We start from the raw sequence: 11,982 nt of genomic DNA, 5'->3' as shown, positions 1-11,982 counted from the left end.
CACGCTACGGACCTTACTCGGCCCCGTGCAGCGCGCCCGACAGTGCGTAGTCACCAGACTGCTCCTCCGTTACCTCGCTGCAACCGACCTACTGGTCGCCCTGTGAACCGGACTGTGCCCGCCTGGGTACTCTCTCTCTCCGTTTTTTTTTTTGGGGGGGGGGGGGAATAGCAAGCCGACACCCTGTCTGGCTGACCTTTCCCTCGTTCCTCTTCTTTGTTATCATTAAACATATCCCCCCTTTTTTTATACTTTCTGGAAGCACCTAGAAGCGGTGAATCCGGTTACCCGCTGTACCACGAGTCCACGAAAATCCCGCCTCGTTCCCTCTCTTTTTACTCACACATCCTTTAAGCCTGCTGCATTAATTAGTTCTTCTAATTGCTTTGCTCCTCTCATGTTGTTATGTTTTTTGCTACTGGTATCCCTTTCTTTATCAATCACACAATTAAAATCCCCCCGTGCCACCATTCTCTAATTACCTGCTACATAATAATCTAAATCCTTATAAAATTCGACTGCCTCGTTTGGTTTGTTTGGTCCATAAATATTAATGAACATCCACTGTGATTGACTAAATTCCACATTTAAGCTAACCCCAAGAACACACGCGATCCTCAGGACATCCTCAAAGTGTCCTCACGTCCTCGTCCGTACAGTGACGTCCTGAGGATTTCCACAGGACGTTAGTGTGGGACTTTCCCCAAGTTGTCATTTCCGTACTTCCTCCGGATACCCTGAGAGGATGCGTGAAGGACAAGGAAATTGTTTTAACCTTTTTTCGTCTCACTCTTGTTGGTTTCAAGAATGCTGACTTTTATTTGGTGTGGTGGTTAGTATTTTGCATACCAAATACAAACTGAAGAAGACAAGTGACTTTTATGTTGTACGCACGGGAAAGCCACTCCGATCGGCGTACTGATGGCTCACCTCAAGAAAGATATACATTATGTCCCTTCTTCACCTGTCACCAAGAGCCTCAGCTGAGGAAAGCATATGTACTAAACACAATGCACGGGAAACACGACTCCCCCAGGAACAAACTACAAGATGTAAACAGCATATGGGTAAGCACAAATTGCATTTGCGCCGCCGTTTTCGCATTCGACTTGACTTGGAACAGGTTCGCGCGAACCAATATATGCAAGTTTAGTTTTCGCAGTTGTATCACACACCGCATATCTTCTGTGACTATATACATAACAATATTACAGCTCCGCAATCCTGTGTGAACGAAACGCCATGTGCCCGATACAAGTTTTGCTCCAGAATACATAGCATTTTAGACGAGCTGCATAAAACGCACTACGCGCCAAGCGCACGACATGAAGAATGCATGTGCACCAAGTTCGAAAGCTCCACCCGCTAGGAAACACACGGGAAATCGAGAAACAACCAACGTGAACCTACACTGAACACACTACGCACTGACTGCCGCCATCTTCTTCGCTTGGCTTAACGGCTTGACTTGGACAAGTTAGGTGCATTGTTGTTTACAAAGGTAAAAGCAGTAAAAGTGTGCGTGCAAGTGACTTGTACTGTCCAGGAAAACAGGAAACGAAAAATTCACCTTCTTTGCCTTCGCACGTGTAAAAATGCAATACGACAAACATTTTTGTAGGAAGTCGCCAACTTCCGCTTCCGATCAACGGATCCCGCGGTATAACTCGCCATTTTCTTTTGTTGTGCCGTTGGCGGTTCTCGCTTCGTTCTCGTTTGTGTGCTTCAGTGTGTTTTGTGCGTTCAACGTGCGTCAGAAGCGATGGATGACTCACGTAAGACAGCAGTTTCTTCAGCATTTTGATAGTGTGTTTTGGAAGCGTGACGTTACTGAAGTCTAATGCCGCCGCCCAAGTTACCGAAGGCTACTTTGTACAGACGCTCCAGCCGCAACGCTCTACATAATTGGGAGCTGGTCTCGTCTGAAGTGTATCATTGTGGTGACAGAGCAGTCAGAAGGGGAATAATTTCTGGGGCATCAGCTGCTCATGGAGAAGCGAATGTCAGTCCACAACCCGAACAAGACGTGAGTGAGAGTGTCCTACAGCATGAGGATTCCTATGCTGAGGGTCGCAGCAGCACAGGTAGTTCGCAGGAGCTCTCTGATGATGCGGTTGGAGATCGTTTTGCAGAAGTTGAGACAGCATATCATGAGAGCGCTGGGAGCCACATGGACAGTTCAGATTCATTCATGGAGCAGCTTAAGGTCTGGGCACTGTCTGGTGTAAAACACAAGCACGTTACCGGCATTTTGAAAATTCTTAAGTCGCAACCGTGTTACGCTTACCTGCCAGGCTGCGCACGCACGCTGTTGAACACACCTAGAAATACGAAAGGCATAACACCGATGTGCGAAGGGCAGTATTGCCACTTTGGACTTGAGAGTGGACTCGAGTATACACTTGGGGCCTGTGCTGAAGTGCCAGATATTGTTCGTGTAAATATAAACATTGATGGTCTTCCACTAAGTAAAAGTACAAAGAATCAATTTTGGCCAATACTTTGCAAGGTAATCAATTGTGGAGATGCGTTGCCCCCTTTTCCGATTGGGGTCTATTATGGCACGTCAAAAGCTTTGTGTGCGAACACTTTCCTTGAAGCATTTGTTGTTGAGCTTTTGGACATCCTTGATACTGGCATAGAAATTCATGAAAAACATGTACAAGTGCAAATATCGGCCATTGTGTGCGACGCGCCAGCAAAGTCCTATGTCCTTGCAGTAAAGGGGCATTCTGGATATTTCAGCTGCATGAAATGTGTAACCGAAGGTGACTATATCAAGGATCGAGTATGCTTTCCTGAAACTGACGCAGCTGAGCGCACTGATGAGGCATTCCGAAATCGTCACCAAGAGGACCACCATACAGGAACTTCCATCTTAGAAAGAATTCCTATAGACATTATCAAACAGGTGCCTCTGGACTACATGCACCTCGTGTGCCTTGGTGTTCAGAAAAAAATGCTTTCTACCTGGTTTAAGGGTGCAAGAGAACACAGACTAGGTCCGGGTATGCGTGAAAGTGTGTCTGTGAAGCATGTTTCTTTGGAGGCGTTTGCGCCCAGTGACTTCTCCCGAAAGCCCAGGTCGTTATCTGAGCTTGACAGGTGGAAAGCCACCGAGTTCCGCCTGTTCGTCTTGTACACTGGGCCCCTGGTGCTGGCATCTGCTCTCCCACGTGCGATGTACAAGCACTTCTTGCAACTACATGTTGCAATTTCTATTCTAGTGAGCCCCAGTCTCTTAAGGCAGCACGCCAACCTTGCAGAAACGCTTCTGCATAAGTTTGTTGTTAAATACATCGCAATATATGGGCCTGAGTCTGTGTCACATAATGTGCATTCCCTGCTTCATTTAACAAACGATGCGCGTAATCATGGACCACTTGATTTGTGGAGCGCATTCCCTTTTGAGAACTTTATGAGCACGTTGAAGCGGTACTTACGCAAGCCGGAGAAGCCCCTCGAACAGTTATATAATCGCATCTTTGAACAGCGGTGTGTTCCACTAAAGGCTGCATCTCCGTCCAGTGAACCGACACTGTCTTTGGAAACCCGAAACTCTGCTCTGCCTGCTCAGTGTGTTCCACCCCTGTACAGGAAAATAACTATTCCACGGCGTTTCTCTCTACAGGCAAATTCACGGGACAGTACATGTATGTTGCATGACGGCACCTTTATGGAGGTTACAGGAGTGGCCCGCAATTCCACCACACGACAAATCTGTATCATAGGCAAAAAATTCAGACAAATTGATGACCTCTATGTGTACCCTGTCAGCTCCTCAGCAATAGACATTCATGTTGTTTCACAAAGGGGACGTGTGACTGTGTGCCCACTTTCCGACGTTCATCTAAAATGCGTCCGTTTCCCTCATGGAAGCAACAGCTATGCTGTTTTTCCGTTGCCACATACAGAAGAGTTGTAAATTATGTTGTAGTCTTTAGTCCGTTACAGAGATGCTAGTTTTTGTCTGGACTGTTAGACGACAGTCTATGTAAAAATGTTTGCTTGCATATCACATGAATGTGACAGGAAACGACAAAACATTATGTTCTCTAGCTTTTTTGGTTTATGCAAATATTTTGTTTGTAACTATTATGTAGCGGAGGCCCACCCATTCTTCATTGTAAAGTTTCCGGATGAGGAAAACATGGTTGCCGTTGTGCCAAGTAACTGGATGGCCGGCGATGACAGGTGCTACTGGCCACCATCCAAAGACGAGAAAAAAGCCAGCTTGTATATACGCAAACGGAAAACCCCCACGTATGGCTGGCAGAACTTACCCTGCATCAAGGTGGCTGAATATGGTATGGACGTAATTTTGTCCTGACAAAGAAGTACCTAACAAATACATGTGCTGCTTGTTCTTCTTTTTTTTTCTTTTAGAAACATACAGCGAAGCAAGGGAGATGCTCCCTCTAGCGGAGAAGACGTCCGATCTGAATGCAGAAGACGAATATGGGCGGGGCAAGCGAAAGCGGATTATCGTGTCGAACAGCGACGACTCCTCTCCACCAGTGTCTCCACTAATGCGCAAAGCAAAACGTAAGCTAAGTGACTCAGAATTTTTATTGAGAGATAGATTGTGTGCAAAAGCACAACACTGTTCCATATACTGTTGCTTTCTTTCTTTCTCTGTTAGGGCCTGTCAAGAATCGTTCTTTCAGCCAGCCAACTGCACACACCCTGGACGATGACTCCATCTTTGTAGGTCCGAACATAGAGCGTATGTTATTTTTAATGCAGCCCAATTCATTAATATTTTACGTGTACATAATTAGTTAAAATAGATGCCATGGCCAAGGAGTCCTGATTGTTGTGGTCACTTATATTTCAGGCTCGTTCCGTCATTCAGCTTCGGATTATGCGCCTTCAGCAACTGAAAGACATTTCGGTATGCTCACTAGTTGGTGGTTGTAGGACTGCAATTGCAGGCTGTATACAGGGTGGGTGCTATAAAGGGTCAGTCACATTTTCGCACGTGGCGTGATACCTACTTGACGGACAGACTTCAGTGTATAATTTGTGCCAGAAAAGCATCCGAAAAAATCGTGGTTACCGGGCACTGCATGACAAATTAATACGACCACGCAAACTTTCGTCATCATACATTTTCTATGCGCTATACCGATGTGAACACTGCGGTCTGCAAATTGTTGCGTAGAGCATCCGCCTAAGGGCGCTAGCCGACACGAGTTTGTTTTCGCTGTTGCGCCCCTAGGCAGAAGCTGCACTCAACTAGTGGCAGACCGCCGTATTTACATCGGTATAGCGCATAGGAAATGCATGAGGAGGAAAAGTTTGCGTGGTCGTATTTAATTTGTTATGCAGTGCCTGGTAACCACGATTTTTTCGGGGGCTTTTCTGGCGCAAACTATGCACTCTGTGGTAGCGGAAGTCTGTCCACCAAGTAGGTATCGCGCCGCGCGCGAAAATGTGACTGCCCTTTTATAGCACCCACTCTGTACTTTAGGGTAGTTGCATGTGACCTTTTAAAGATGATCTTCAACTACATCATTGCTGTTCCCAAACGTGATACTGAACAAGCAACATTCAGGGGTTACAGTTATGGAGCTTTTTTTAGTCACAAGACTAGTAATGTCACGTTGAAACACTGAGTATATTATTTTTAATGTTGCCCAATTCTTGATCATTTTACTCCTACATAATGAAGTAAAATAGATGCTGTGGCCAAGAAGTCCTGATTGTTGTGGTCGCTGCTCCTATATTTCAGGCTCATTCCGTCATTCGGCTTCGGATTATGCGCCTTCAGTGCCATGGCCTTCAGCAACTGAAAGACATCTCGGTATGTTCGTGGGTTGATGGTTGCATGACTATAACTGCAGGCTGTACTTTCGGGTAGTTGCATCTGACCTTTTAAAGATGCTCTTCAACTACATCATTGCTGTCCCCAAACGTGATACTGAACAAGTAACATGAAGGGAGTTACCATTATAGCAAGGTGGATCACTGGCCTAGTTGGCACACATTTATACCAGATGAATGCAAAGAGATGAGGACAAAACCAGAAAAGGATGAGATCTATCTTCCAACTGAACATTTATTAGAAATTCGAAAGCCAGTCGATAGCACTATTGATTTGGGCTCACACATGTGTGACCAGTTTACCAATTTCCTCAGCTTCGATAACTTCTCTGACTGTGTGTCACGCACCAGAGAAGTGATCTCTTATTGGTCAGATTGGATAAAAACTTGTCACTTGTCGGGTCGTTACGACATTTCGTTTTGTCAATGATTACAGAATTTTCTTAAGGGTGATGGTGTGCAGTCACAAGTGAACCATGTCCTAGACATGGTTAATGCTTGCCTTGGAACACTAATGGTGACTCATGAAGCACCGGAGGACTGTCGCATACAATTTCTGGATACCAACTCACCTTTCATAGGGAATACACCAGTTGGGAGTACCTGCGTCGAGCTAACCAGCCTCTTCCCCCGTATCGCTCTAGCCACTCAAAACTGGTGAAATGAGGCATTGCTTACTTTTGCCTTCGTAACACACTCAATAATCCGTGGAAGGCTCCTGTGATTAGCTACCAGCCTTTACACGACACCCCCGCTTCATGATGTAGTGCTGGCTCTCTCTCTGCCCCCAGTCGCCACTTGGCAACGTCGCACTACATTCGTGCACGGAGAGAAATTCTTGTGTGGGCGCGGGGTCAAGTGTATGAGTCATGTTTTCAATGACTATACGGTGCAAAGACATCATTTATAAAATTCCTCTTTTGTGTGGCAAGATGTACATTTGACAGACAGGAAGACGCATCAATGACAGATTACGTGAGCATCAAAACAATGTTAACAAAAACGGGGATGGCTGGCTCATCATTGTAGTGCATGGAAATGTCAACCTGTGCGGCCTGATAACTGTATAGTAGGGAGGCATCATGACACACGCACCAGAGAAATTACCGAGGCTCAAGAAATCAGTAGATTGGACCCCACATATGTCAGCACCCCGTAAATAGCACTATCGGAGAGAGAACTGGACGTAAGTGCCCATCCTTGTCTGTTCTTGTTCTCGTTTTTTGCGCTCATCTGGCATGACCATTGTGGAGTTTTGTAGTCATTAGTAGTAATGTAGTCATGTCCAAACACAGAGTGTATGTTATCTTTAATGTAGCCTAATTCAACATTTTACTGCTGCATAATAAGGTAAAATAGGTGCCGTAGCAAGGGGTACTGATTCTTGTGGTCACGGCTCTCATATTTCAGAGTCGTTCCAACATTCAGCTTCGGATTATGCACATTCAGTGCCATCGGTTTCAGTGCCATCGCCTTCAGCAACTGAAACACATCTCGGTATGTTCACTGGTTGATGGTTGTACAACTGCAATTACAGGCTGTACTTCAGTGTAGTTGCAAATGAACTTTTAAAGATGCACACTGTTTCCAAATGTGATACTGTGCAAGCAACATGCAGGAGGTTACAGTTATGGAGTTTTGTAGTCAATGATGAAACATTCATGCACGGTTGTCATATTTGTATCAGAATTTGAGATCATGCCACAGACTACTTGATTGTATTTAGTGCTACTTCCTCCTTGAAGGTAGGCAACACATTATCTCAAACAGATGCCTCTCCGGTAAGAAGGCAAGAATAATTTTATAAGTTTGGGCAACTCTCAGTGGTTGCAGGCTTCAGATCTTGCACAGGAATAGGTGAATGTAATAGTGTTACATGACACATGATGACATACGTGATGTATAATTTGTCACAGAATGTGAAATGGCGTTGCGCCAGTGATTGCTACAAACTATAGAGTAACATTAATCAAATGCTGGTATAGTGACTGGCAGCATATCAGTTACAAAAGGAATATGCACATATAGACAGGACATGTAGATGAGGCACACAGACCAAGGCTTGCTGTGTGTGCCTCCTGTACCTGTCCCGTCTGTGTACGTAAATGTGTTGCTTTTGAAGTATGTACCAACTTGACCAGATTTCCGCTGTTCTTAGCACACCAATCGTATCTCATGGACTAACTAATATGTATAAAGAATGATTTAATTTAGCACTACCATCAAGAACCAGCTATTGGCCAGGCAACTGTTATGAGACATCAGCACCCTTACTTCAGCGGAACACTCAGCAGACTCGTCATAACGAAGAAGGGATCGAACCAAGCATTACTACAGGTATTGTTTTATTCAGTGGCTTTATGACAAGCGCATATTTGTTTGGTTCGTCACTTGTTTTGTTTCTTTAATTACGACCGACTGCTACTGCTTTTTTACAGCTGAGGGACAACAGAAACAGTCAAAGAAGCCTGTCAATTTGGCAAGCATACAGCTCAACAGTGGTATGTTGCTTCCCGCTGTTCCTGATTTTTGGAACAATGCCAATGTTTTCAAGGCAGAGAGAATCATAATTCTATTAAGTAACTAGTAACGGTATAAAATGTCACTCACAAGAAGTAGGCATGTAAAATTGGAGTATCATATTGCATGCTTCATCAGTACCTCTACTGTTGTGATAGCACATTTTTAACCTAATAATCACAGCAATGCCCACTCATGTGCCATTTTGCACCAGGCTGTATTTTTGGAGCCATCTGGTTAAAGCTGGTTGTAGCTCTTTGTACTTACTTCTGTGTTGTGTATTACAACTCCCACTATTTCTCCTCTTACCGCAGCATTTGAGAAGAAAGTCCTACGTTCCCTCAACTTAATACAACTCCGCCTCTCAGAGCACTCTGAGCAACTCGATTCAATCTCTACATCTCTGCAGCAGCGAGAGGAGTCTTCAGAAGGGCGTGTGGTCATACGACAGTTTCCCGACTTGGAAAGTTTTGTCAACTTCAGTGAGGAACTCAAACAGTCACCAGAAAAAAAAGAAATGTTGGTATGTTACCATATGCATTGTATGATGACAGCATGGTATAGCTGGTGCTGTACAATGGGTTGCACGTAATAAACTAAAAGGTAGTCAGTAAGAACGAGTGCCTTCAGGATAAGATACGTCAGGGACTGAGAAAGTTCTTCATCCTGGTGCCTGCCTTATCACTGCCGCATGATATTAATTGGTTAGGGGTTGCATGACTAACACGGTTATGAGCTAAGGAATGGGTCAATCATGAGTATTAATGCTGCCATACTGGGGCCGCAGCAATCAGTACATAAAGACATGGTTAAAGAGGGAGACATTGGAGGCTGCTTTGTTAGGTGGCGTCAGTCATCAGGCAATGCACCAGTGAATTTTTAGTGCGGATTTTTATCCGTCGATAGAAGAATATAGTATAGCTTGGGCTGGGTGGTGGAAATTCAGATAGATAACAGTACTTGGCTTAGTCAGGAAGAAGAAAAAAAGGATTGACATCATATGCTTCTTGAATGGTCAGTGGGGTTGTAAGTGTGACATTGTGTCTTGTCTTGTTCATTCTTTGGTTCCTTAAGTATGAATTGTTACCCATCATCACACTGATGCACTGTATTTCGCTAATGAATGTGGCTTCACCAACTTATTTGCAGCGGAAATACATGGCTTCACTGGGAGGCAACAACCTAGGGGACAGAGTTCGAAGAATTCTTTACCACCTGATCCCCGATGAGGTATCCGTATGCTTCAACTGGACAGGAACAGGAGGAAAACGCAAATTCAAGACCCTTGAATTCACAAATGTCATGCTGGGTAAGTTGGTTCAGTCACACCTATGTTTGTGAAGCCAGCAGGCATTTTACCGTACTACCATGCCTAAGACCCTTCTTTTTCTGCTGCGGCAAATCCTGAATTCCGCAGCACGGAACTATGAATTCTGCATTTTTCCACGGTAAAAGGAAAATAGCCCTAATTCAGACAGAGAATACCCTCTGTTAGTTCTGAGCAACACGGTTACAACTCCAAAAACTGTTGTGACCTAGCATAACAAGATACACTGTACTTTCTTCTGAGAGGGAGTGACATTTGTCACTGACTATCAAATACTACAACAAAGACAGGTACTAAGTGACCTCTCTGCATGTACAGAGTTTACTGTCACACAGAGGTACTTGACATCTATGGAGACCAAAGCAGGGGTCAGTGTTGGCATTCCACTCCAGAATCCCAATACGTTAGAGGGCTGTTCCAGCACACAGATGGGGCCATACCACGGCCTGGTGGCCTTATCCGGTTGGCACACCTACGCTGTAACGGAAGCCGACCCAGTGCGAGCAAACTCCGTTCATCTCGTGCATAAACTGAGTTAAGCACGTGGTTTCTGCAAAATTCTGCACAGAGCCTCATATTCCGCAGCTGTCCCACCATTCTGCGAACTTTTGCAGAATCGCAGAAAAGGAAGGACCTTAACTATGCCATAGTACAAACACACGGTCACATAGAAGTTGCATTCATTTTTGTCTATTCCATGGTTTTTGCAAATTCCCAGCTCATCGTTGACAGTTCTGACCACAAACAGGTATTAGTGACAAAGGCTGTACTCACACGGTGGCACCAAACACACACACACATGACAAAAGATCCCACCGCGGTATCGGGAAGCCCGCCGGCGCCAAAACTAAGTCACGTCCATCCATCCAAGCGCTCTGATTGGATGGATTAAAAAGCGTTTGCGGAACAGCGCTGGTAAGATGCAGCACGGAGTACTTCTCGAAAACTTCCCGGGAACGCTGCGCGACTGCTGTCTCGCAGTCTCAGAGCGTGCAGCGCCGCCTCCTCAAGAAACACGTGTGATTCCAGCTTTTGCATTTAACTTTATGAGCTACGTGGCTTATGTGAGTCCCCTAATACATGCTCCTAAGTCTGTGTTCTTGTGTTGAACAGGTGTTATTACCAGCCCTCCTAGCACTTCAACGGCGGCCGAGGTGGAGAAAGTCGTGCAAACCTGGCTTCGACATGGGCAAGAAAGACTTCAGAAAAAAGCAGCCAAGCTGCCAGTAGACCTTGAGTGAAGGGTCAACCACAAGAAATCACACAGCCAAGGCAGCCAAGGATTCAATGCAACGGCCATTTCCATGTGGGTGACTGGTCATGTTTTCTCCTGCAGGACCCCATTGGGAAACAGTCACATTGTGCATTAAGACTTTTTATTTATATTTATTGTGCATTAAGACTTGGCGACATGCAGGTCACTTGAGAGGTACTTCCAAGGGGCATTTCTATGCGTGCCGTTGGTGTCTTTCTTTGGGACTGACTGTTACAGCAGTAATTTCATATTACTTACTTAGTTGGACAATATAGGTCAGCATTTCAGGCCTCATGATCACGATCATCTAATGAGGCGCAAGTTCAGCCACGGCTACAAACTCACATGAAGGTCGACATGGCGCATCGGTGAGCTCGATCATACCGCATGTTAAATCATAAACAGAGCGGGTGTGACATCTGGTGAGTGATTTAACATGCGGTATGATCGAGCTCACCGATGCGCCATGTCGACCTTCATGTGAGTTTGTAGCCGTGGCTGAACTCGCGCCTCATTAGATGATCGTGATCATGAGGCCTGAAATGCTGACCTATATTGTCCAACTAAGTAAGTAATACGAAATTACTGCTGTAACAGTTAGTCCCAAAGAAAGACACCAACGGCACGCATAGAAATACACCCGCTCTGTTTATAATTGTGGTGTTATCCAGTGAGTGCACTAATATGTGGTATCATCAAGGTCATCGATACGCCATATCGACCTTCACATGAGTTCGTTGCCGTGGTCGAACTCCCGCCTTACCAGATGATTGTTATCATGAGTGTTGAGGCCTGAAATGCTGAGCTATGTTAAACTGATGGTCAAGCTGCTCAACTCTGAGCAACACTATGTGGTTTTCACCTAACGCAACCAACTCAGTATTTATTAAATGTTGGCGAGTGTTTTGAAGGGTGTTTGAGAGCCTAAATATTTCTTGGTGACTGTACTGTGCTTACCACTGTTAACCAACCTGTCATTTCTATGGCCTCTTTCCAAAAAGTATCCAACTGCTATACGACACTGGAAACTGGGTGTACAGTTAGATTGTCACTG

General features: G+C 45.0%; 1 protein-coding gene across 1 annotated transcript; it reads left to right on the top strand.

Annotated features, from left to right (window-relative positions):
- Positions 1-606: 606 nt before the first annotated feature.
- On the top strand, positions 607-11,046 carry LOC135378777 (uncharacterized). Its single transcript, XM_064611863.1, has 12 exons — positions 607-1,775; positions 4,104-4,307; positions 4,387-4,545; positions 4,643-4,726; positions 4,838-4,894; positions 5,735-5,806; positions 7,237-7,323; positions 8,041-8,163; positions 8,265-8,327; positions 8,661-8,869; positions 9,496-9,655; positions 10,787-11,046. Exons 1-12 carry the CDS (start codon positions 1,763-1,765, stop codon positions 10,912-10,914), a joined length of 1,359 nt encoding a protein of 452 aa, XP_064467933.1. The 5' UTR covers positions 607-1,762; the 3' UTR covers positions 10,915-11,046.
- The last annotated feature ends 936 nt before the right edge of the window (positions 11,047-11,982 follow it).

This window comes from Ornithodoros turicata, chromosome 1 (genome assembly GCF_037126465.1).
Source record: "Ornithodoros turicata isolate Travis chromosome 1, ASM3712646v1, whole genome shotgun sequence".
NCBI classification, from domain to species: Eukaryota; Metazoa; Arthropoda; class Arachnida; order Ixodida; family Argasidae; genus Ornithodoros; species Ornithodoros turicata.
This window is presented reverse-complemented; position numbering and strand designations above follow the sequence as displayed.

Coding starts and splice junctions, on each gene's coding strand:
- LOC135378777 (XM_064611863.1), top strand. Junction 8,164..8,264: donor CGAACCAAGCATTACTACAG/GTATTGTTTTAT, acceptor GCTTTTTTACAG/CTGAGGGACAACAGAAACAG. Junction 9,656..10,786: donor ATTCACAAATGTCATGCTGG/GTAAGTTGGTTC, acceptor TGTGTTGAACAG/GTGTTATTACCAGCCCTCCT.